A 26,660-nucleotide genomic window follows, 5' to 3' on the forward strand; every position below is an offset into this window, starting at 1 on the left:
TCGATTCCAGTCGGCGCGAATGACGTCACCAAGCACGTTGCGCAACGTGCGCATTCGCGCCCAGCAGGAAAACATGGGGACAAAGCAGCATAAACGCTTGAAAGTTTGGTTACATTTTACCAAAAAGAATAACAACAGGGCGACAATACTTGCAATGTGGACATTTCAACAGAGGGGGGAAACTGTTAGGACTCGGCCGGCTGATGCGCTGGGAGCGCGGAGTCAGCCGGCGTGTGGTAAGGCTGATTTATGGTTCGCGTTACACCAACGCAGAGCCACGGCGTAGGGTACGCGGCGACACGCACCATACACCGTACAAAGATATGAAACAAAGTTGATACTAAAATTGTTTGTTCTCTTTTTTTCCAAATGAGAATCGATAAGAGAATCGATAAAGAATCGAATCGTTAAGCAGAATCGAAAATGGAATCGGAATCGAAAAAATCTTATCAATTCTCATCCCTAGTCATAAATGACATGAAACGATTCAGACTTGTTTGACATTTTTGCTGTTTTAAGACACCGCGTCACGTTTAGATCGTACACGACCAAAACCCTGCATCAACAGCTGGATGTAGCTCCTTAATCTGAAAAGTGAGGGCAGTGAAAAAACATCTCAACGGGATCTGGTGCTGCTCAGCAGCGTAGACCTCAGACACCTTCGGAAAGGGAATACCACTGGGTTTTTTCTTTTTTATCCTGTGTAATTATCTCTGGGTATGTGACTGTGGCAAAACAAATCTGAAGTGAAATCAGGAACCACTACGAAACCCGCTAATTTAAGGTTATTAAAAAAAAACAACAGTTAGATTGATTAATAGATCAACTAAAATGTGGCTAAAGCCATACAAAGATGAGCACGAAACCGCTTCACTTTGGCTGCTTCATTTTATTAGGAGATGCCATTTCTGGCATTCAATCTTGTGCCAGTCATCTGCAAGATTCAAGCGTTTCAAAAACACAACAGATTTGAGAAGCTGGCAGACGGTTTGTTTCAGTAAAGTGAGCAGAGACCACGGTGTAATTATGGTTTTAACACTTCTTACACAACCTGGTGCCTCCCGGAGCGAGGCGCCCGCAGGTATGTTTACTGTGTTTGATTCTCACCACCCTCCCAAACATTATTATACCTTGAATGTACAGGATGCAGTTGTGCTAACATGTAAAGAATTCGGAGAAGCTGCTGGCACGAAGTGAGTGTTTCAGTGATTCATGCAGGAGCACGGCTCTGACGCTCCGTTGACCATAAACACACAAGAGCTTGATTGTAGCCGTCTACATGAGAAGGTGTTTGTTTGAGCCTGCGAGCGGCCGCCGCTACGATTAACAGACCGGAGAATAAGGGGAAGGAGTCAGCAGACGAGGGAGGACTGAGAGCGTGATTCACTCGCGGTTCATCGGTGAAGATAAGGAGCGTGAATCATTGATGGATGCTCCTATGAGATGTGCTCCACAGCATCTGTAGGCGGTGTGTTGCAACACTCATGTATGGGTGTACATTTCACACACTGGCCTGGCCCTCACCGCCGTGACTCAAGCTCCAACAAGCCCTGCAGATGTTTATACGCGACGCTCGATTCACAAGAACAGAAGGCAGAAACATAAAAGCTATCAGATGAGCGGTTCTTCTTCTTCTGAGGTAATTTCCTGAAAATAGATTGAACTGCGGAGGCTGAGGACACACGCTGCAACAATAGAGCCCATACATCCAAGAGGAGCTGTCAGGGGCCGCGCTGTCAGGAAAAGCCACGCATGCGCACGCATTCACGTACACGTGCTTGAACTTTGTTTATTACGGGAAGATTCAAGAAAAACAAGGAAACATTGCAACTGGCATTGGCAGCGTGGGCCAATCACACACACGTACATACACACAGAGTCGTCATGTAGAACAATCCCCGTCTTTTTCCCGGCCGTTGCGAGGAGCGGAATCCCAGCTGCGTGGTGTCAGGGTGGAAGTCTGCTCTCCGGGGCCTGAGGAGGAGCGGGCACACGTCCATCAGCATCTCTCTCTGGTGTATTTTCTGTTCCAGGAACTTGCAGAACGTGTGCTGCTGATAGTAAATAAGAAGGCATGTGCTGCCAGGACACATCTGGACTGAGCGCGGGATGCTTCGGCTGTCCCTGTTTTGGAGGCCGTCAGCAGCAGGTGTATGCAGAAAAAACACCCACGTGCTCGGGCTGATGAAGATTTCATTGTACTGTTTGTTCTCCTTCGCTGCAGCTGGACTTGTGACACTTGATGTTTTGTTTTTTGAGAGACGTGGCGCCTTGACCCAAAGGAAATAACTCACACAGCTTTGAATATTTGCAATAACTATGCAATACTTATCCCTCAGGTTTAACATACCACAATACTCACAAGCTAAAGTGCAAAACAAACACACCCAGGAGTTAATTAATCTCAAAATGAAACACCCATGATTGGACTTCTAAGCGGACCCCCTTAAAGACCCAGCATGTGGGCCTTTCTTCCAAGCACACGCACAAGAAGACAATAAGGACAAAAGAAAGAGAGACACACCCATCCAAATACCGCACTGCCCCTGCAAGGAGATGCAGGGCTTGACAAGACGAATCTTCACAAGAACGGCAAAGGCAAGCACACTAATGACACAGCTGTTTTGAGAAGATGAGAAACTGTGCAGAGAGGAAGGACATCAGTTGCTTAAAAAGACTGAGTAAGAAGCAAATAAGACAAAAGTTGCAAGTCAGGACTGATATCTACGGTGGCCGATAAGGGCCAAACGCACTGCAACGGCCTAATGCGTCTCAGTTAAGGAAAACGGCTTCAAGTACAGAAACGATTCAAATTCACAAACTCAAAACGAGGTACAAAAAGAGGAACGTGGTGCAAATGAAAAAACGTGCTGCAAAAAACAAAGACAAATGCAGCATCATCAAACGCGCTGCAAATAGAGAAACGATGCAAAACACAAAACGATATAAAACAAGAAACCATCTTCAAAAGAAAAACGCTTCATAACCAGTTACCAAACCTGCAGGGGGCGCTCTCAGCGTAACAGCTCAATGGACAGACACACAGCATGTAGAGAGAGACCGAACAGCTGACTGAACCACAATGTTTACATCCATGGTTTAAACATACAGCGGGAACGGTAATGTGATATAATGTGGTTTATATCACTGTACAACGCTGTACATTACGAGACGTTTCTTTATTATATTGTAACGTTACAGTCAGCTGTTCGGTCTCTCTCTACATCCCGTGTGTCTGTCCTTGTCGGCCAGCGTAGATATTTGCGTGCACCCACGATAATTTAAAGAAACGCATTTTGTATTGTTAAAAATTGTCTGTATTAAATCTCTGATGGAGTCTGTAGTGTGAGGTTTCAAAGTTAACGTCTGTTCATGTCTTTGCACAGACCTCCGTGATGTCACTTGTCACGGTTCTCTCTTTTTGCCATCACATGATTAGTTCCTGGAATGTAAAAGCTTTTTAAAATGGAACTTTCTGCAAATGTTAATCACTTTGTGTGTATGTGTCCACAAATATTGCACCATGTTAAACGCTGTCATGAATCATGGAGGAAGTGACTCGAACTCAGTAAGCTTTACGCTATCTTGCAACATTTCCTTGAAATCCGTCCAATTCCTTTCGAGATGGGCCTTTAAATACCTTTAAAGAGGTTCACACAGGACTGCAGCAGCGGTTTTACTAAATATAATGACAAATATCAAATGAATGAAGAGTTAACCCAACTGGGAGCTGCAGGACAAATGTCACTAATCCTGGCTGTCAAATTCATTTATTCAGGCTGCTAATAGTCTAGTAATAATAGTTGTTTCCAACTATTGATATTGATTCTAAAATCAGGACTATTTATACACCCCATGCTGGTCTGAGACTTTCTCCAGCCACACCCCATCCACCCCAAGCCCCTCAACGCTGGCTTCACATTACATCTCATATTGATTTCTGAATCTCACAGTTCATCTTCAAAGCCTTAAAGTCCTCGGCCCTCGGCTCATCTCAGATGGATTGACCGGGTTATGCATCTTCCTTACTCACAGACTGGATTCCCAGGTCACAGTTTGCAACAAAAAAAATCAGGCCATTGAAACTCTATTTAAATTTACCTGTCTGCCCACTGAAATTAGATGCCTTAAATCTGTAGATACTTTCAAATCCCTCCCTTGTGAACCTTGAACTAGCTTTTTAGTCCTGTGAACATCCATCTGCCCAGAAGCAGTGATGGTCACCGTTGCCCAGGACAGGATTTGTCACCCTGACCCTGACCTATTTAAAAAGTACAATATAAACAACAATACACAATAACATACAATTCCAGTTACAAAACATACACAGATCCAATTGCAATTAAAAAGAGAAGAAAAGAAGAAAAAGAAAAGAATAAATCACAGTTCCCAAAATGATAACATAAACTATTAACTCTCCAATCTAAAAAATGACTTAACATGTTTTTTAAATGATTTCTTGTTTGGAATGCTCCTAATATTTAAAGGAAGAGTGTTCCATGATGAAATTGCTCTATATACAAGAGTGTTTTTCATTGAATTAGTTCTTGGTCTTGGTAATGTAAGTTGACACTGAGTTGAAGCTCTGGTACTGTAATGATGAACATCTGAACTATAACTAATCTGATTTGAGAAGGCAGTGGGATGCCTGCTATGAATAATGTTTCGAATAAATAATAATAAACTGGTAGATAACCTATGATTCACCTTCAGCCAACTGAGACAAGAATGCATTCGGTCAACACTAGATCTATAAGAACAGTTAAGAGTAAGTCTAGCTGCCCTTGTTTCTGCTGTTGCAGGATATCATTTTAACACATTGTGAGCCTCTAACACAATTATGTTTTATTTCTCCTCATTTCTCCTGATTTATTGAGGAACAAGTTAGAGCACTTGGAACAAAGTCAAAGTGTGTCTATGAATGATGGTCATTAGGGCTTAAAATGGAAAAAACTAACAAACAATAAGATCCAGAGGACGTTAAAGGTCAGTTTATCTGTCACCTCTGTCATCCTTGCATGTCCTAGTCCAGGGGTGGCCAACCAGTCAGAGGCTAACAGCCACAATTGGTTACTGTTACTGCAAAGAGCCACATCGTCCACATGCACACATCAACTACCCCATCCCTCACTCCCTGCTCTCTCTGAGACATAAAAATACCATTATAAAACGGAAAGGTGAAATCCTGCAATCTGATTGGTTGTTAACTGCGGTATAATGAGCATATCATTTTTCATTCCAATGTATACAGTATACTGTTTATATTTCGTAATTATATATTTTTTACTTTTTTTTACTCTTTCCCTGCATGTGTGTTGAGTGTACTGCTGCTGCACAAAGTGAATTTCCTCATTGAGGGAGAAATAAAGGACAATCTTATCTTATCTTATCTTATATACCACGACTTCTATTCTAAAGCCTTATCACAGCATATCATTCCACATCAAGGAAGCAACAATGTATCCATGACAACAACCAACTGTCACATATTTTTTGATGGTTACAGCAGGTAGCAAAAAGTAGCTGGTGTTAAAGTTTATTTTTTCATTTTCGTTAACCATTAATTTGGCATGTTGACGGTAAACTTTGATCACCGGGGAGGAGCTAACGATGGATGAATGGACTGACGAGTGCTTGTCTCCGAAAAAAAAGACAAGCAAAAGACGACATGCGGAGCTACATCTGGAGAGATGGGACTTTTTTTTTTTCCACAGTGGGGCTATTTTTACTGGATAATATGTATTTCTGATTAATTAAAAACTACATAAAATAGATTGTGTATTCCTCTTTCATATTTACATTATTGGTAACCGTTTTATAAAAGCAATCCATCCCTTCCCGTCGGGCTGGAGACGGCCCTCAGCTGTGTGATTGTATACCATGGTCTGTCGTGATGTATTGCTGAAATATTAATATTTAATTTATATTATATATATTAAACTCTCCCACTCTGTTAAAAACGTCCTGTGTTTATCTTCATATTTTTGTTTGGCCGTGCTTTTTTTCCCTGCCATTTTGAGAGTGGATTTTTTTCCCTCCAAGTTATTTCCGTTACAAACACGAGCGCTAGCGCCCGTATAGCTCAACGGGTTGAGCAGGCGACTTATCTACACCTTCCCCTGTACAGCGATGCGGGTTGGATTCCAGTCGCGGCATATTTTGCCCCCACTACCTACGTGTCTGTCTTTCCCTGCACCTCTCAAATAAAGTCGCAAGAGCCGCATGACACCGGCCAAAGAGCCGCATGCGGCTCGCGAGCCGCGGGTTGGCCACCCCTGCCCTAGTCCATACGTCTGTCACCTCAGCTGCATATTGATTGTGAAACCACTGACTTTCAGACTGATTACTGCTGACTGAGAAGTGACAGATTCTGAATCATTCAAGCGTAACGAGAACTGAACCTCTAAAACCTCCGTTCATGTGAAAGTCAATCACAAGTTCTGCTTGATCGGGTTCCTCAGTTCAGCGGATGCTGTATGAGGCCTTTGTTATCGTAGTGGAATCTTAGCGACCACACAGACAGCAGAAATGTGCCAATCACGGATAATGAATGTAGGTACGCTGACTCAGGAAAAGATGATTCCACCGACATCAGCAACAAATGTACTAAACTTGGCATCAAACTACTTTTATCAGCAGTTGATATGTCAAGGAAAATAACAGAACCACAAGATTTTTTAAATATTTTGAGGAACAGTATCAACTTTTGTGAAATAAAATGACAAATAATTAACTCACTTACAGTTTTGAAAGCTAAAAAAACACACAAACATGCTATTACAAGAAAGCGCTGATATTATCATTTATCCATAATCTATACTCAGTTATGGATCAAGGAGGTTCACTGGAGTCTATCACGCTTCTAGCAGAAGGCAGGGATGCACCATGGACAGGTCTCCGGTCCATCGCAGCGCCACATGTGGACAAAGTCAACCAGAAAAGCTGGAACTCTGTGTCAAATGTGCTGTAAAAATAAAAATAAAGACCCTGAAATCTCAAAAAAACTCACATTTTCCCAAAAGAACATAAACGACACCTCAGATGCTGAGATATTTTTGTATTTCATGGAAAATATTACTCATTTTAGATTTGATGGGAGCAAAAAAAAACTTTTCAGTGAAATCAAAAAAGTTGGAACTGGGTGATGTTTGCTTTTGAGTTTACTTTTTTTAACGACTGCCTGTAAACCTCTGGAAAGTGAGGAGAGCAGTCGTTGGATGTGGTCCCATTTTTGTCTGATGCAGGATTCAGCTGCTACACAGCCCTGGGCCTTTGGTGCTGCCCTGCACTGCAGACGGGCCGGGTCGGCACCCAGACTCTTCTCCTGTGAAGCGATGCTGCTGCGATGGATGCAGGATGTGGTTCAGCGAGGTCTTTCTGAAATATGCAGGAACTTAATTTCCCACAGAGCATGTGTGTGTGTGTGTGTGTGTGTGTGTGTGTGTGTGTGTGTGTGTGTGTGTGTGTGTGTGTGTGTGTGTGTGTGTGTGTGTGTGTTTGCTTTTCTCGAATCCCTATGATGTTTATCACTAAAAGTTTAATGATGTGGTATCTTCTGAACGTAAGATCACAAATAGTGGAGCAAAGTCAGTACCTGCGGGCATTTCTGTTTTATCTAATAAAAACCATGAGCGCGCGCTGCTCTGTGTGGCGTGCAGAGACCTGTCACCTTCTTTTCTTCTGTGGATTTCAGCTGCACATCCGCCATGTGAGAAAGACGTGAGCCACCAAAACATTTCTGGGTGTTTTCACTGTGTTGCAAACACTGCGCCTTCCATAATAACAACAAAACTTAAAGGGGACCTATTATGGCATCTACTACCTATTTTAAACAGGTCTTGAATGTCTTAAAAACAAGCTTTTGATTGTTTTTGATAAATAAATTAGAAATTCAGAGCAATGAGCAATTGCTCTGAAGCAATGTCTTTATCTTCCCCGTTTCTTTTTTTTTATATATATATATATATATATATATATATATATATATATATATATATATATATATATATATATATATATATATCTTTTTATTTCACAATAATTTTCACAATTCACATCTTCCCCGTTTCTAACCTCCTTCTCTATGCGGGATTCTGAGTGGGCGGGCGGCTATGATAATGAGGCTCTGTGCTGATTGGCTGCCTGAATGACGCGATACACCATTACGAAAAAATGGTGGAAGCTCCGGCCGGCGGAGTTAGTTGTGGGTGTGGTTTCACGCATCGCTCCTGTCGTTACATAACAACGGGAGCAGAATCTGAACGGCTCGTAGAAGCCACATCAGACTGGATGGATCATCCGGGTGGCTGTACAGACACTGCAGAATTTGGTTGCTTTCCTCCTTCTCTGATTTGACAGGCTGAGGGGAGACCACTTTATATACCGTATGTTAAAGCAAGAAAAAACGTGTTTTTCATAATAGGTTCCCTTTAATTTAAACACGTGGCTTTGAAAAACCAGATTTGAAGACTTCCAAACACTGGAAACAAAACACTGGACAGTGAAGGCAACACATAAGCAGATGACAAGATCTCAGATCCACTAGGAGGAAGCACATTGTAGAGTAGACTCTGCTGTTGATGCACACAACTCTCTCTTACTGATGATGTTACCACCTCACTTCAGAATCATAAGAAAAGTGGCCTCACATGGTATATTTACACCCTCGCCCATGCTGCTGTATCACCATGGAGACTGACATGGGCAAGCAGTCTTAAAGGTATTGTGACATGAAAAACACATTTTTCTGGATTTTTTGTGTTTTGTTGGGTGTCTTGACATCAATTACACCCAAAAAACAACGAACTTTTAACATTCAGTGTATTGTGTGCTTTCTGGGATTTTCCGCATAACTATGCAAAAACGGCACATGTGGTTTGGTGGCGGGCCGTTACGTATAGACCCGCTAAATCACCGCCCCCTCCACCCAGCTCCCTGCCTCCTCTCCTCTCCAGCGCACCATAAAGGCTGATTTATGGTTCAGCGTTACACCGACGCAGAGCCTACAGCGTAGGGTTACGCGGCGACGCGCACCGTACGCTGAACCCTACGGCGTAGACTCTGCGTCGATTTAACGCGGAACCATAAATCAGGCTTAACACAGAGCTGTTTAGAGCCTCTTTTGTTCTCATCACCGGAGGAAAACTGCCAAGAAGACCCACGGCCACTGACTGGACTTAAGATAAGGGGACACTGCTGCTTGCATGCCTTTATTTTTATGATTGTTTGCTGTGGACTGCTTCGCCCTGCTGCTTTTCCGTGCATGCTTCGCCTGTCGCTCCCGGCTTAACTCTCCGACGCCGCTGTGAGCGTATGGCTTGCAGGGAGCTACGGGTTGGAGGAGGTTTGGAGGAGGAGCGGGGCAATGATTGACAGGAAAGGGGGAAAAGGAAGCGTTTTTCACGGCGCAAAAAAACACCGTCATAAAAAGCCAGGAATGGAGTACTGGAGTGAAGTTTTTCTTGTTACACCCTTTTAGACACATTTGAGGGATGTTGGCCAAGACTTTAAATAGTGTTAAAAGCATGTTAAAAATGATGTCACAATACCTTTAACACCCTCTCTAAATGCATGTTAGCCACACTTGCACCTCAATAATGACAAGACAGGGGTCATGTTGTTCGGGCCCAGTGAGGCTGATCTGGGCCTTCTGAACCCTTATGACACCAACTGCAGGAAACCTGGGTGTCAGACTGGACAGTGACCTAACACTCCAGTCACAGATTAAATCAGTTGTGAAGTCATCTGAGACAACTGACCATCTCTCTCTCTGGATCATTTTTTAGATTTGAACCCATACTTTCATCACAGCTTGATTAGACCACCGTGATGAGTCAGACGTTATTTCCACGATCACAGCTGGTTCAAAATGCTGCAGCTCATCTCTTCACTTTGGGACGAGCTTGCCTCTGTACATCAGACAGCATACACTCACTTCCTGCTTTTAAATCTTCTTTTAAAATGTCAGGGGTTTAAAGTAGCACAAGCAAAGGCTAACTAAAGTAGGATTTAATCCAGAAGTCAAAGACACATGAACCAAACAATGCTACACAAAGAGCAGGGAAGTGTGCAGAGTATAAGCAGGCATGAGACCAGGTGAAGTGGATGAAGATGATGAGGGCACAGGTGCAGTCCATCATAGACATATATACGTAGACGCCCAATCGAGCGCTGCTGCGATACGTCAACGTCGCCGCCATATTGGATGTGGCAAGACTGCGCTGTAAACTAATACAAGTAAATTGACCTATTTTCATAAAGCGCCTTTCTACAAAGAAATATACGTTTTACGTCTCATTTATTTATTCACACACGCACTTATATACTTAGGAAACAGTTAACAAAATAAGAAAAATAGAGAAACATATTTTCTCATCAACAAAACATATTTTAACATTTTCAAGTAAAAAAATCACATATTTGAACGATTTTTCAGACAATAAAATAACATTTTAACAATTTTTCAGACGACAAAATAACATTTGAACCATTTGATTTGATTTGATACTGTAACGAGGAAAACGCGACGTGTCTACAGAGCAGAGCAGCAGAACAGCTTTTATTGTCTGAAAAATGGTTCAAATGTTATTTTGTTGTCTGAAAAATGGTTCAAATATGTTATTTCTTTACTTGAAAATGTTTAAATATGTTTTGTTGATGAGAAAATATGTTTCCCTATTTTTTTTATTTTTGTGAGGGGGGTATATATTGTTTTTGGGCACTACCTACCTTGTTCTCTATAGCTGATAACATGAATTACTTCTATGTGGGATCAATAAAGTTCTTATTTTTGCCATCTGAGAAAATTAAATATATTATATTTGGTGCCTAACTGTTTCCCAATTATATTAGTGCGTGTGTGAATGAATAAAAGAGACGTAAAATGTAAATTTCTTTGTAGAAAGGCGCTTTTTGAAGAACACTCGATATATATGTCTATGCAGTCTATGATGAGTAGAACTCAGGAATGCTGGGAGTTTTAGTGTTAGGACCGGTGATCATCTCAGAGGTTGGAGTCAGACGCTCTCTTCCACTCCTCCTCCTTTTATGCAGGATATTCCTGTTTTGAAATCGTTCCTGAAGCTTTGTGCTACCCACATTTCCATGCTGCCAAAAGTACAGGAAATGTTTTATAATGTTGAAGAAAAAAATGGAGAGGCTGGATAGTTCTGGTCCCATCTGGGTCTGTGATGTCGTTACGTCAGAGCTTTTAAGTTGATGGTCACTTCAAAAAGACTTTTGTTTTTATAATATGCCCCCCTTTAAAACTGTTCGATCTCTGTTCGGATAATGACGAGAAGAGAGGACAAAAGCAGCTCCTCTTCTCCACTAATAAATACAGTGGAGGTAGGATGGCCCTGAGGGGGAGTTTTATTTTATTTGGAGCAGAGTAGAGTTCAGAGGGCCGGCACGGAGCCCCGGGGGCTACAGCATCAGAGACCCACCTCAGCTTTTAGCCTTTGTTTATCCTGTTTTACTCCCACGGCTCTGACACAAGTGATCCAGCAAGCTCCAGAGGGATGTTAGACTTAAGAAACATAACATGCTTTGGAACAATTTGTGTTTTTATATTTAAATTAAGACTAAAGGACATGCTGAATGTTGTTTTAGGCCAGTATTAGACATTCTCTGGTTGTTTCCATTAATCTTTCCTAGTTTAGAGACTTGTCAAATGGTTTGTACACAAGCATGACGGGACATTTGCTTACAGGAAGTATCTTTGAGCACAATAAATAATCAGACATGATGTGTTTGAGGCAGAGATGCAGCAGGATGCGTTGTATGAGCTCTTGATGCCATCTCACAGGAGGAAGATTGTCTCTGTCAGAGGCTGCAACAAGCTGGCAGAGACGGTGCATTCCTGGACGCCTGCGGAACATCCAGCATCATGTTCCATGTCAGGCAACTGTGTGGACCGTAACCACGGAGACGGGGACAAAAACAGGCCTAACTGAAGTGTTGCAAAGGAGGATAAGGAGCATTTGGACTGTCTGACAATTGTCAAGAAAAAGAGGGGGGGAGAGATTTGTGCGAGAAATTCGGCTATCGGCTTGGAGCCAGAATGACATAAATGTGATAAACATACAAACTTACATCCGATGCTTCTGTGTTCATGTTCACAAATCATCATCCATTAACACTTTTCCCTTGATCAGTTTAAAGCTTTTGTCCAAAGTGATGCTTTTTTTAAAAAAAAATGTTGCTCGTAATTGATGTGTTTTTGCATCCAATAAAACCAGAAGTGATACGAAAGTGATGCATCCGATAAAACCAGAGGTGATTCACAAGTGATGCATCTGATAAAACCAGAGGTGATACGACAGTGATGCATCCCATTGAGAATCCAAGGATACTAAAAGCCACAATAACTACAAACTAGTCACAAACTTAATTGTACTCAATTTAAAGCATTCACACCATTGAAACAAGTGAACTACATGAAACTCTGCTCCCATTAAACATCAGGTTTCCATAAGTTGTACTCGCTGTTTTTATGATGTTGACTGACTTGCGCAGATTGGGATCAACAGGTGACTCGGCTGCCATATTTTGAGCAAATTACTGTGGTACTCCTGATCATAATCTTAATTACACAATTAATCTGATCGGAAAAAAGATCGACAAAACACCTGTAGCTCCTCCTCCCCGTCTCATAGCACTCTGGGAGAAAACACTTCCCATCAAGGATTCACCCAAGCACACAGCAGGCGGCTTACCCTACCTTTAAAATTCCCAACCATAACTAACACAATTCAAAATTCTGTGATACGTGTGAGCGGTACAAATTGCACGGACGATGTCTGTAGTAGAGGTTTGTATTCGTCCTAATTCACGTTTGTTTTTCAATCTTGAATTAAGCAGTTGCTCATTTCCTTGACATTGCTGTCAAACTTTGAAAATTATACACTTGTCAAGTACATGTATAAAATAGTTGGTATTACAGACATAAGATGCGACCACAGTTGTGAGTGGTTATCCTCCAGTATTATCCTTACCACGGTGGTGGTATAAAGCTGGGTTTTTTGGCAGGCCTCCAGGGATCTGTCCGTATAAGGCCTGTATCAGTCGGGTGACATTGGCTGACTCAGTTCACATCTATCTAGAAATCTATTAAAAGAGAAATTGCTGTTAAAAAAATAAATTAGCAGATGGTTCCAAGATTGTGCTTCAGCAAGCTTTTTTTTCTAACTACACTCCAGCTGTTAAATGAGATTGTTCAATATGATTTCAACTAAAAATTAGGGGTAAACATGAGCATTAACGTCCTTTCAGTACAGAAGGGGGGCCACGTAAAGAAATGCATTTTATTGTGATTTTTTGCGTGGGTTCCTTCCAGGTACTCCAGCTTCCTCCCACAGTTCGAAAACATGCATGCTAGGTTAATTGGTGATTCTAAGTTGTCTGTCTGTATATGTGGCCCTAGGATAGACTGGGGACCTGTCCAGGGTGTAACCCCTGCCTCTCGCCTTTAATGAGCTGGGATAGGCTCCAGCAGACCCCCGTGACCCTGCAAAGGTTAAAGCGGGTATAGATAATGGATGGATGGATGGATGTGATTTTTTTTTGCTTCCAGCCCCAGAAGTTGCAGTCAAGTGGATGTTTATTTGAAACACCTGAATTATGTGAAATGCCCAGATTTGTAAACTGTGGAATAAACTTGTTGTGAGTAAACAACAGCAACGCTAGGAGAGAAATATGCTCCCCTCAGCACGCAGAACAAGTGTGCATTAGCCACTGCCTGTAATGGTTGTGACCTCTGACCCCCACAGCGCTGACCTCAGCACTACTGCCGTCAGACCATCAACACTCGTCAGTAATGACCAGCACCATCTGCAGACACCGGTCCTGATCCTCTGAAGTGTGTTATGTTACGTCGTCAGCAGAGTTCAACTGAAAAGGCGTCGTGTGATGACGAGGTTCCGAGCAGGCAGCCACACATATGTTAAACATACAAACATGTGTAACGACCGGGGGGCTTATCTCATCAGACTGTTCATGCCTGTGGCTCCCTGCCATTCCACCTCCATCCCCCTTTTCAGTTCTCCCTCTTAGACATCCTCCTTAGCGTGTCCCTGCAAGGCTCCTCCGAGATTCCCAGAATATTTTAGATACACAATCACGCAGGGCATTGGAAGAAATCAATAAACAATGACAAATAAGGTGAGAGTACTGTACTGTATGTCCTCAATTAGAGGCGTGACAAGGTTCCTCTGGTTCCTGGTCTTCAAGAACAATAAATGATCGCCAAAGGTTGTTTTCTTTTTCTGAGATTGTTGATCAGCTACTAACCTAACGCCTCCCAACGCCCAAACTGAAAGGAAGCGGACTGTGTTTATTTATATATCCTGTATCGGTGATAACATCAAACTAATTAGAGCTCCCACAGCTAATGCTAAGCACTACAATATCCTCAAAAAAAATCTTCAGAAAGTGTCAAATTTTCTCATGAAATACAAAGTTTTATATAGTTTACAAGTTGAAGTGTCTCTTTCTCTTTTTTCTTCACCAAATATTATCACGTCTGGCTAAAAATATAAGACAGAAACAGTGACTGCCAGAAATCTGTTTCCAAAACCGATGTTCACAAATCAGTGAGTAATGTCATTTAATTTAAGTCTATCTATATACCCATGTTCAGCCAGGGAGACATTTCTTGATTGAGACCACATGTCAGAAATTATACTTGCAACCTAACTCTTCCCATGTAAAGACAAACTGCGGCTCCTGCGGGGTTTCTTGTCCATCATGTCATATATTCATTAGGCATTTAAAGCGACACTACGTAACTTTTCCACCTTAATATCATATTTCCAGAGTCATTGTGATGGTACATCAACTTCCAACAGGTTTAATGACACCTCTGTCATGGTCTGAGGGGTCTGTATCTCCTTCACTGGCACTATGTAACTTTGAGGAGCATGGTAGGAACCCTGCCACACTAAAAAACTACAAATCGTTACGACTTTGACTGCTTTACGGCATACGTCACTTCCCCCTCCTTCCCGATTCGCAGTCGAGACGGAAATGGGCGGGGCTTGGAGCGCAGAGCTCTGCAGAAGCTGTTGCTGCGTTGTAGCTGCAGCAGCTCCACATAACAGACGTGGGGAAAAGATCATAATGGTTTAACTTTTCACCGGTTTCCTGCTCGGAGGCAGAACCACGCAGGCCAAGTATCTGATATAACAAAGTAAAAGAGTGAAAGAGTCGTCGGCTCGCTTTGGATCGCGGCTGTAACGACCAAACACCGGCTTCCACACAGTAAAGCCTGAATTATGGTTCTGCGTTAAATCGACGCACACTTACGGCGTAGGGTACGTGGCGCAGCGCAACGTACGGTGCGTGTCGCCGCGTACCTTACGCCGTAGGCTCTGCGTCGATTTAACGCAGAACCATAAACAGCCTTAAACCACAAACACTCACACAGACGGGCGTCGGGTCATTCACACGGGTTTTATTCCCCACTTCTCCAGCTAAACGCAGTTGTTGGCCAGCTCTCTGCGGTGCAATTAACCCCAATCTTCAGATAAAACTAGTTTGTTGAGGAAAAAATATTAACTCTTATTTGTAGCTGCAGAGGAAAAAAATAATCTCACGAGGAAAACAAAAATAACCACGCCTCGGAGCCTCTTAAACATAATATAGCGGTCAAAAAAAAGAAAAGAGAAGTAAGAAGGATACAAAACATGTAGTGTATGTTGTACTATTATACAAATTTATTGAAACACATGGGTCTTCAGTAGTGATTTCATATGGATCCAGACCGTTAATAATCATTATTTTCTCCATATACCGCTCCCTGGCTTTCTTGTTTAAGGTATCCCGGTAAATTCCAGTTCCTTTCGAGCAGTTTAACATCTTTTTTTTTTGCGTTCCGTCTGTTCACTTGGTGAAACAGAAAAGCGTCCCGTGTTCTCTCATCAAAACAAATGCAGTGACGGGACAGGATCTTTCCGGCAGTACGCGCTGGTGCTCATGGGAAACGTAGTGTTCTTTCTGGTAAAGCACTACCGCTTTTGTCCAAAAGATGCCGCCAAACTCAGAAAAGCTGAAAGTTACGTTGTGCTGCTTTAAGTAAAACATTGTGTGCCGTGTTTGCTAGCGAGGCGCGCTCACATCTAAACATCAGAGATTGTCTTCTGGAAATAATAAGGTGAAATGATACGTTTTAAAAGAAATATTACGTTTTAAAGAACCCCTCTAAGCCGGGCTTTCTTTTTTCTCTTTATCACAAATATGAGGAAACTATAAATATATTTAAAGACATCCAGAATAATATTATCAGACACGTTAACACTTACTACATTAGTTAACTTTTGCTGTTTATTTAAAAAAAAAAAAAAAAAAGTGAAGTAAGTGAAATATACACAAATATAAGTCCTGTGATGAATTGCAGTGTTTGGCTCCAGTGATGCGATTATTGTTGACATGACCCACACTGCTCCGCATTACTACATGACATCCAGAAACAGGAGCTGGCCGCAGAGGGACTGAGAATGAGCAGGCTCCCACGAGGCCTGCAGCAGAAAAGACCGGCGCAAGCATGCAGCAGCTCTCTCCAACCATGTCGTCACCGGGAAACGTCTCACAAACCAATTCATCTTCTGTCAAAACACTCGAGCACGATGTTTCCATTGTTCGTCAAGTCTGAACACAATTCGCTCTAATAGAGCAAATCTGTTGCGTATGTGTGAAAACCCTACCTTGCTTTGTGGTCTGTAAGATCCCTCCTTGATGTTTTAATTATCTACCTCATTTTAAATACGAGCTGGAGCATTATTAAGACTTTTAATCTTCTGAGTGACGTTTGTGGAGAGAGAACAGCCTGCGCCGACAGAGCCCAGGTCGGATGGGTTCAGTTGCCCAACTTAGTGCTCTGCCGCTGCGGGCCTTTTCCACGCCCCAGAGATTCTGCTTGATTATTTTATCCCTCTGCGCTGCAGACCTTGACTTTTCCCTTTTCTAATTGTGTCTGCTTTCGCTATCTCCCTTCTTCACAGTTGAGTATGCATCAGGTGCATAAAACCTCTGAGACTATTATCTCTCGCTGTGAGCTGTGATGCATTGTGATGCTAAGGTGATAACAAATTTAAATAAAGTCATAACAAGTTGGAGCATTCTGCTACATATTTTGATTGTGTTCACGGCACTTCTCTATATACTGTATCTCCTGTTTGTTTGTTGTAGTTGTTTTATACTTTTCAGCGTGACGGTTGAGAACACAGACAGCGAAGCTTCAGCCTCATCAGAAGTCGCTAAGATTGTGCACAAGTTCATTCCTCAACCTCTTCCAGGGAAAGGATTTGGAAAGACGCCGGTGTCGGTTGCTCGGGGGGCAGAGATGCCTCAGAGGCATAGAGGCAGAGGCAGATACGATCACAGACCACAATCACGTAACCAGCATTTCTCAGCCATTACATCTTCAGACCCGTCTCGGGTTTCTGCCTGTTTTCATCCTGACGGCTCTAATGAGCAGGAATCAAGTCTTATTACCTTGAAGCAATCAGTAGAAAGTGAGCATATTTTCATTGTGTTGAATCTGGCTGGTGTCATACCCTGGCTGTTGAGTGTCAAAACATTAATTTTCTCCTTCCTCCAGTCAGTTCTTTACATCTGGTCGCATTTTGGACCCCTGGATCTGTTTCCCTCGGTTCTTCACCGTCGAAACATCGAGTCATCTTTGACAGCTTAACATTTTAAATTTGTCAGTCCAATTATCATTACTGTTTCAACGATGAACGTATATGGCAGATAATGTTTTTATCAGTATTACATCACCATGCAATTTATTCATTTGAGCTTTTTCTCAATTCGGTTTGGCGCCGTAAGTAAAACAGGACTGATTTTTACTGTCATTTTACTGTCAGATAAGATTTGAATGACTGCCATTGTAATTATCTTCATCACTCATTGAAGCAGATATAATAAAAGTATGTCAGGATTGTTAAAAAATATACACTTTATGCACTTTTCTCAATGTAAATGGTCCAATAATCCAGTGTAGTTTGTACAATGCTCTGGAAGATGAGATGGTGGTTTTACATCTATACTGTGCTTTTTTATGTGGGGTCTCTGTAACATCCCATGCAAACCTACCTGAGACCAAAGCCAAGTTAAAACACACCTCAGGATGAGCTCTGCCCGGATAATAATGGCTCCCTTCGTTAGGAATGTCAGGGTGTGGGTATCCAGGTCTGGAATGTGCATCTAAAGGATCCCACATCCTGGTTCATCCTGGAATGTGGAGCATGGCGGGAATGGTAAGAGTATTTATGGACGTGCAACTCAAATATTTGTAGAGTCTCCAAAAGTAGACAGGTAGCACATGCATGCTTCTGGCCTCCCTGTCATCAATTCATTAGGTCTTGTCAGAAAGCACTTGAGCAGCCTTCATCAGAGTGTTAGCATGTTACTCGACGAGGCTGGACTAACGTGCTGTAATTGAGACTGTAATTGGATATCAAAAGGACGGGTTACAAACGTTTTTAACAAAACTCTGAATATAAGTTTTAAGGTTAAGGCTGGGTTTTACTTGAGCTGGTCCATGTATTGTGGAGTAAGATGCACAGACAGATGAAAACAGGAGCGGGTTTATCTGCAGATGTGAGGATTGAGATGAAAGGACGCTCCTCCTGGCCGTGCCCCAGGTGCTGCTGGGAGATTGAAACTTTTACAAGAGAACGTTTGATCTAATCTGTGTTTCACAGGCGAGTTATCAAAAACAATACATTTTTTTTTTTCCCCTACACACGGCAACATGTTTTAAAGGAAATTTTAGTGTTTTACTAGTTTGAGCTCAGGAGAACCACACGACCAAAGCTCATTTAGGAGAAACACAGGAAATCTCTATAAACAGAGAAACAATCTTAAGCACGAGAAAAGCTGTTCAATTTCATGTGTCAAAAATATATTAAACCAAGGTCTTCTTCAACAGCTAAAGTGTGGATTTTCTCCACACAAGGTCTACAGATGGGCTGCTGTTTTTCCTTTCTTTTTTGTCTTAACTATCTAATAAATAGATAAATAATAAGCCTTAAGATTGCATTTGGGGAAAAGTCTGTAGACAAATATAATATATAATGTATCATCAAATCAAATCAAATCAAACTTTATTTATATAGCACTTCTCATACAAATAATGCAACACAATGTAATATGGTTTGTGCAATATCTTTGTACATTTTTAACTTTAACAGTATCCTGTTATAGTTTTTAGACTAAATTTATTCCACCTGCAGCTTTAGACTACTTTTTTTTGTTTTTGTTTTTGTATTGTAAGATACCAAGCTGTCTGCTTCTCGTTTCTTGTCTGTTTTTATTGTTTTCTTATCTTTTATCATTGTTGCATTCCACTGTAGGAGATGCATTCAGATTTCATTCAATGACAATAAAGGCATTTGATTGGATTTGATCCCAAAAGGGGGGTAAAAATGTTTGTTTTTTTGCACTTTTATTTTCAAACAGCCTCCTTTTAAAGCGGACAAGGTCGCCCTCTTGTGGAGGTTTATATACATTTTACAATTTTTTTTTTTCCGTTTTGAGTTAAAAGAAAAAACAGAAAACATTAAGTAAATAACAAATGTATGAAGTACATAATGTAATACATATAACAATAAATGAAAGACAACAGTCTTCGTGTTCTCTCGTTTAAAAGAGAAAGTTTTACAGCATGAGCTCTGTTTGTTACCATGGCGTCTGTTGCCATGGTAACGGCACCACAGAGCCCGAGGGCCAGTCCGGGGAGACGACACACACGAATGTTCACTTTGTTTTAAAGTGTCATAAAAAGTATCTTAAAATAAGACCTCTTGGTTTTTTGCTTGGTTTTATTTCGTTTTTAAATCAACAGTAATCACCGGTGTTTGTTTGTTTGTTATCTCTGAGGATGGCAGGACATGAGCATCCGTTTGAGCAGACTTTCTCCTTCAGTCGTCTTCTTACCAAAGAGTTGCCTTTTCTCCAGGACAAGGACACTCTGACGCTGTTGATGAAATGGTGACGTGGGAAGCTCAGTCTTCAGCCGATGTGTGTGTTTGTTATATTAATACATGTTTGTTTGTGTTGGATCCAGGTCTATGCTGGGGAGGATCTCTGCTCAGTTTTACAGCTTTGACCTCAACTTCTGTTCTTACAACAGTGAAAGGTTTGCATCGGTAAGGCTTACTTACTTCTGTGTTTTTTTTAATGTTTCAGTCTTATTTATTTAGCACTAATGCTAATGTACTCTTCATTACTTTGTAGTGTTTCTTCAGGGACCCCGAGGTGATTTCTAATCTAAGAAACCTGCAGGCCGGGGTCTGGGTACCGCTTGGTATGGCAGTCCTCCTCTTTTATCATCAATAGTATTGATCAAATCTGCTGCACATGTTCTGCAGTCACACCTACACTGCAAAAACTCAAAATCTTAACAAGAATATGTCTTATTTCTAGTTAAAATGTCCCATTATTAGTAAAAAAAAATCTCATTACACTTAAAACAAGACTCATCACTGGAAAAAACAACAATTTTCACCAGTTTCAAGTAGATTTTCACTTAAAATAAGTAGAAAAATCTGCCAGTGGAACAAGATTTTTTTTGCTTGTAATGAGAAGATAAATCTTGTCCCACTGGCAGATTTTTCTACTTATTTCAAGTGAAAATTTACTTGAAACAGGTGAAAATTGTCAAATAACTAATGATAATTGATAATTGTCAAGTTATTTTTCTGGTAATGTCTCTTGTTTTAGGTGAGATTTTTTTGACTAAAAATGAGACATTTTAACAAAAAATAAGAACATATTCCTGGTAAGATTTTGAGTTTTTGCAGTGTATTCATTATGTTTTGTTGTTTTAACTTGTGCATGTGTTGTAGAGAAGCCAGTGATGTCGGTCCGTGTGGAGCCCGTGCCATGCACCAAGGTCTCCATGGAGATGTTTGATCCCATCTCTACTTGCGGCATCACGAGACCCTCAGGTCATGTGGTGAAATGTTTTCACGACGTCCACCCTGACTTTGATGAGCTCCGACAGGTGACTCTTTCCTCTCCTCCGCGGATTGCTCATGTCCATAAATCCTGCTGTGGAGTCATTACTTCATAACGTCATCCCTTCCTCCAGATGTTGCTGGAGGAGGACTCAGAGCACTACTATGCAGTTGGGAGAGAGGAGCGAGAAGAGTTTCTGTTTCGCATTTTCAAGCACCTTTGTCTTGGAGGAGAGCTCTGTCAGTACGAGGACACGGTTGGTCCTTACCTCACCACCACAACACAAATGTACAAAGGCCTGATCAGGTGAGCAGCACCTGCCAGCTGGTGTCCCACACTACTCCATATTGAGGGGAAAAAAGTCATATATGAGTTAAAAAAAAAAAGAGTTTTGTGGACTGAGAAGTACTTTCTTTTGTAGCATGCAGAAAGATCCAGACACAAAGAAGATCAGTGTCGTCTCCACAGTGCTCAAAGTGTACGCCTTTGTAAGTACCTGGTTCAGTGTGTCTGCGTCGCTTTGAAATCACCTGCGAATCATAGTGTTTTGCTTTTACCAACATTTCTTTTTGTTTCCAACTCTTCCTGAAAACACAGGGATTGATCTCTTAAACACGCTGTGTTGTTTATCTTCTGCAGGATGAGTCTGGTCAATGTTACCCCGGGAGACGGGAGGAAGAGCAGACGTTTGCCTATCTGATTATCGACCCTTTCAAAAGACACGTGACTTTGTTCTACCACTTCTACGGTGTGGGGGACTTCAAACAGTGACAGTGACAAACATAGGACCACAACCTCTTGTCCCAGAAATACATTCTGAGCTTCAGTTAATGAACATCACATTTTAGGTATTTTTCTAATGGCAAGTCAAGGCAAGTTTATTTGCAATGATTTTCATCAAGTTGAGATATTTTTCTTGTCATGAGAATGGCGAGAGAAGCTCGGTCAGAAGTTGTTACCATGTGAAGTGTTCACCATGTAACACTGACTTGAGTCACATATGAAAAGCAGCTGTTTCATCCCATCAGCACACCTGATTCATAAAACGCAGCTCATAAATGCCTCTGAGTAAAAATGTTCACTGCAATTAAATGTTGTGGCATCATTTGCAACAGAAGACAATCATCCAGAACATCATATGCTAAAGTTTCATGTTATTATTTCAATAAAAACACAAAAACATCATACAGTCCAAAGAGCTTTATTGAAACAAATAAATTAATAAGTTAGTTACTTGATCTAATTATATCCTCAGCAGAAATGTATCTTCGTACCTCTTTGATAGATCAAATATAGGTGAGATTAGAAAACAAATCAGTGCCATATTCTCTTCTTTCTTTTTTTCACCAGTTGCCTTATCAATTAGAATTGGAAGACTTTATGTTGATAAAGCATTTTTCCTATTGCTTGATTGGTTTATGTTTCATTTTAAACAACAGTTCCAAAACATATAAGAGAGCCGGTAAAGAGCGATGAGCTGGAATGTCGAATATCTGCAAGTCAGTGACGGATGGGTGGATGACAGGGCATCATGAAGCGATAAAAAGAACGTGCAAATCGAGTCATGCATAGCATTTAGTCAGTTGGACAATCAGTTACTAAATTCTCCTAAAAAGATTCCTAAACTAGCGCCCCCAGTGGCCTCAGAGGTAGTTGTGTTGAAGCCATTCTGATCTACGTGACATGCTCACGAAAGCGCACATGCCTGCAGACTTTCCTGTGATGATGCAAATGTCCATGCCTCCAACCTCCATGTATCACGGGTGTTAAGGTAAAGTACTGGGTGTCAAAGAGAAGGGGGTACAATGATACGCTGAATGTGCAGTAATATCCTCAAAAAATATCAAAGTTTACAGCAGCAGCAAAGGTCTAAATCTTTCAAACAATGTTTCTTTCGTTAGTTAAAGGTTTTGCAAGAAAAAAGGCATATTTCTACGAAAGATTCCTGGTCATAGCTGGATAAATGTTTAAGACGGAGATAGAAAGCTGCACCGTGTCGTGGACAGGAGGAAGGCTAGAAGGCACAGGTCGTACGCTTTCATGTCTCCACTCAACATCTAACAGGAGACATTGTTGTTTGAGTTTTTTTTTTCTAAGACTGGGGCCAACATAAATCTACAACATGCGTTACAGTGATTCAGATACATTTTCATGAAGCTCGACATTCTAGGTGAAGATTAAATATGAGCACCGATAAGTGCAAAGATGCTTCTAACGAGCTAGCTTAAAGAATAAAGCTACTAATGATTGAACACAAAACGTGCATGGTGCCAACAGCAAGCTTCAAAGGGCTGGGTTGGGTTTTATTTTATTTTTTTTCTTGTCTCGATAGCAAGAGCCCATAGCTGGGCCATACGTAGATCTCAACAGATCAGACAATTAAGTATATTCACTGTTCAAAAGTCTCCCTTAAATGGAAAAGTGGAGCACCTGAGTCAACTGGCTTGACTTGGACAGAAGAAATTGTCACTGGCCAAAAAACGCAGTGATGAATGTTTTCACCACTCCGCCGTAACTGCCATTCGTGTGGAGACATAAAAAAAAAAAAAAACGAACATCTGGACTAAGTGAGCGAGGAAACCTGATCGGCTACATGTCAAGGTTGTGTTCTCCACGATTTACCTTGCAGGAAGAAATAAATGCCACGTTTCTAAAGATCATGTTTAAATATATCAACTTATACCCTACATTTATGTTAACAACCAAAATCATTTAAAAAAAAAAAACAACAACTTACAGTTACATAAGTTGCACGTTACATAAAAATCAAGTGCATGGATGGCGCAACGGTAAAGAAATCAACACAAAAGAATAACACGATTACACAAGATGAAAAAGTGTTACATTTATCAAGTGCCAAAGGATTTAAGTAAAGGGAAATCCTTTCATCGTTAACGTGTTCGTCTGCATTCGTGAACCCTCCAGTTTTGCCCGTCAGCGCGGGGCATTTAGGGAGCAAAGAGTAAAAGTCACAAGTCTCCGAAGCATGCATTCGTGACCACAACGATCTGGATCCATGCGTTTCACTCACACGCCTTATTGCATTATTAATCGCTTAGAGTCGCACAAGACTGATCGTAACTTTTTATGCGAGTCCACGTGCCTTCTGACAACAGGAGGCGTGAGAACTGGCCTCATGTCGGAGAGGTTTGGATGGACTGTTAGCGCCTTGAGCAACGGTGCCAGTGCTGGAAACCTGTCCCAAGCCAAGAAAAAAAGTGTTGATTGGTCTGTAAGATTGAATCTAACAGGCTGGTCTGATGAGCATGCAAGGCAGGGGGTGGGGCTGCAAGACAGGGAGGTTTAAAGGCCGAGTTAAAAACAGACATTCAGGTCAACTTCAAAATATTGAAACTCAGGGATTTCCCACCTATGAAAGAACACCGTGGCTCTATTAAATCCCAACTAATTTGGAACAATATCCTCTCACGGACAACAGCTAAAGGGAGATCATTGTGTTTTTTTGTTGTTTTTTTTTTGCAAGTGGGCTTGATGGAGAACAAAGTCGGAGACCAAAACCAACAACGTAAAACACACATCAGTGAGTCCAACACATGCTTTCCGCTCCGTTTTCATGGGACAAATCTGGGCATTTAAATTAATTGAATCAAAAATTCCCTTGTTTGCGTGGGGCTGTGTACCGTGGTGGCCGACACCTCCGCCCGCCAATACAGACCCATGCAAGGACCTTCTTCTGTGTCAATAACTCCATCAGCGTCTGTCAGGTTGCCTGGTACCAGCGTGAAACTGCTGAAGGGATCAGTTAGACTCATAATATCCCAAAGTATGTCTGGCTAAGGAAATGACTGGGACATCTCCAGATTCAGACGACACCAAACTGGCCAAAAGTAAGAAAAAAAAAAGACAAGATTTACAAGATTGCTCCAAAGATTAAAAAAAAACATCCTCTTTGCACTTTCTATTGATCTAAAGTTTTTGTGAGAGTGTTTCAGTAGTTAAGAACTAGTTAAGAACTAGTTCTTCACGCGTCCTTCGTCTACGCTCATCCAGTGAGTTGAGAGGCGTGCGCGGTGAGCAGCTTGGGCTGAGGCATCAGGCGGCCTCGGCCCCGTATCGGCCGTGGAAACATTCACTCCATGAAAAGAGCTGAGGATGCAGATTTGAGATGGGGAGGGGCGATCATAGCAGACGGATACGAAATGAGGTGACGACAGTTAGGTCGGGCTGGTCAGGGTGGGGACTCAGCCCGAGGGAAGACGTACTTTAAAGTGTTTATGTCTGTTTTCGAACATTCGGCTTATTGTCATTCCAAGTTGCCGCTGTCAGACTGAGAGATGTTGAGGGTGTTGGCGGAGGGGAAGAGGTCTCTTTGGTCCGTGGGGCTGTGGTAGTCAGATGTCAGGTCAGGCTCCAGGAGGGAGGACAGGGTGACATGGGATGAGCCTTTCTTGAGGCACTGGGAGTAGAAGCTGAGTAGAAGGTCCAGCTTGTTTTCTATGGACTGTACCTGAACAAATGCAAGCAAACATCGGACCGTGAGATCTTACCTGCGAAATGTTTCAGGCGTAGCTTTGAACATGCCCATCGAACCTGCCCCACATAAACTCTCTCCCTCTCCGTTACCTGTTTCTCCACTTTGACTACACGTCCCATCATGCTTAGCTCATCCAGTGGGTCCAGTTCTGGCGGCGTCTTCTCTCCCTTTTCGGGGCGCACCTTCTTATCGGGCTGAACGGTCCCTCGCCCAATTATCTGGTCCACCCTTTCACACGAGCAGAGCGGGACACGGGGGGGGAATTTAAGAGCCATCGTGCTGTACAGATCATTTTTTATCTGATCTTAAATTTGTCATAGATCTTTGTGTGAACGTTACAAAGTGTACACAGTGGCATCAATTCAGTCAAAGCTAAGGTATGGCAAGGTTACGAGTCACAGAACTTAACTAGAGTATCAATCAACACGTCCAGCAAATACTCATCACAGAAGTTTATGTAGCTTATCTGTGTGGTCAAGAAAATTGGAACTTTTTCAAATGCAGTCTCGCTCACTGCAAAAACTCAAAATCTTACCAGGAATATTTGGCTTATTTCTAGTTAAAATGTCTCTTTTTTAGTCAAAAAAATTCATTACACTTAAAACAAGAGTCATCACCAGAAAAAAACCTTGTTATTTTACCATTTTCACCTGTTTCAAGTAAATTTTCACTTGAAATAAGTAGAAAAATCTGCCAGTGGAACAAGATTTATCTTCTCATTACAAGCAAAAAAATCTTATTCCCCTGGCAGATTTTTCCACTTATTTTAAGTCAAAATATACTTGAAACAAGTGAAAATGGTTGTTTTTGAGTCTTGTCTTAAATGTAATGAGATTTTTTTTGACTAAAGATTTGACATTTTAACTAGAAATAAGACAAATATTCTTGTTAAGATTTTGAGTTTTTGCAGTGTAAAATAATTAGTGAAATCGATCATGTTGTTCTGATTTGCATTTTTAGTTATTCTATATGTATTAAGTAATAGAATAATCAATACAAATAGACACAGAGTAATTCCATAAATGTATTTAAAAAACAAACATTTACATTTTCCCTTGAAGCCAAGGTGTGGCGGCTGCCGTACCTTGCCATACCCAATTGACGCCCCTGAGTCCACACCAAAGGGAATTCATTTCCATAACAGGTTGTTTGTAAATGTATTTTCTAATTAGGTATCAAGAAAGGCAGCGTGTGATTAAAGAAC

General features: G+C 41.5%; 3 protein-coding genes across 7 annotated transcripts in view; 1 reads left to right on the top strand and 2 right to left on the bottom strand.

Annotated features, from left to right (window-relative positions):
- The window catches only part of tinagl1 (tubulointerstitial nephritis antigen-like 1), a 41,339-nt gene extending 24,499 nt beyond the window's left edge, over positions 1–16,840 (bottom strand). Inside the window, exon 1 of the mRNA XM_061742529.1 lies at positions 16,701–16,840. The gene's annotated coding sequence lies outside the window, so the exon portion shown is untranslated. The remainder of the gene's footprint in view (positions 1–16,700) is intronic.
- Positions 16,841–19,861: 3,021 nt separating this feature from the next.
- On the top strand, positions 19,862–21,776 carry cfap300 (cilia and flagella associated protein 300). The gene is made up of 7 exons (XM_061741859.1): positions 19,862–19,992; positions 20,069–20,150; positions 20,239–20,308; positions 20,850–21,007; positions 21,095–21,267; positions 21,383–21,449; positions 21,601–21,776. The coding sequence occupies exons 1-7, from the start codon at positions 19,883–19,885 to the stop codon at positions 21,730–21,732; spliced, it is 792 nt and encodes a 263-aa protein (XP_061597843.1). The 5' UTR covers positions 19,862–19,882; the 3' UTR covers positions 21,733–21,776.
- Positions 21,777–22,156: 380 nt separating this feature from the next.
- Positions 22,157–26,660, bottom strand: part of LOC133461532 (potassium voltage-gated channel subfamily KQT member 4) — a 50,521-nt gene continuing 46,017 nt past the window's right edge. For all 5 annotated transcript variants that reach the window (XM_061742516.1, XM_061742515.1, XM_061742514.1 and 2 more), the window contains 2 exons: positions 25,546–25,684; positions 22,157–25,429 (listed from right to left, as the gene is read on the bottom strand). In XM_061742516.1, the coding sequence (XP_061598500.1) occupies positions 25,226–25,429; positions 25,546–25,684 (343 nt within the window). In that variant the 3' untranslated portion in view covers positions 22,157–25,225. The remainder of the gene's footprint in view (positions 25,430–25,545; positions 25,685–26,660) is intronic.

This window comes from Cololabis saira, chromosome 15, assembly GCF_033807715.1.
Source record: "Cololabis saira isolate AMF1-May2022 chromosome 15, fColSai1.1, whole genome shotgun sequence".
NCBI lineage: Eukaryota > Metazoa > Chordata > Actinopteri > Beloniformes > Belonidae > Cololabis > Cololabis saira.

Coding starts and splice junctions, on each gene's coding strand:
- cfap300 (XM_061741859.1), top strand. CDS start 19,883: ATGGCAGGACATGAGCATCCGTTTGAGCAGACTTTCTCCTTCAGTCGT. Junction 20,151..20,238: donor ACAGTGAAAGGTTTGCATCG/GTAAGGCTTACT, acceptor ATTACTTTGTAG/TGTTTCTTCAGGGACCCCGA. Junction 21,450..21,600: donor TGCTCAAAGTGTACGCCTTT/GTAAGTACCTGG, acceptor TATCTTCTGCAG/GATGAGTCTGGTCAATGTTA.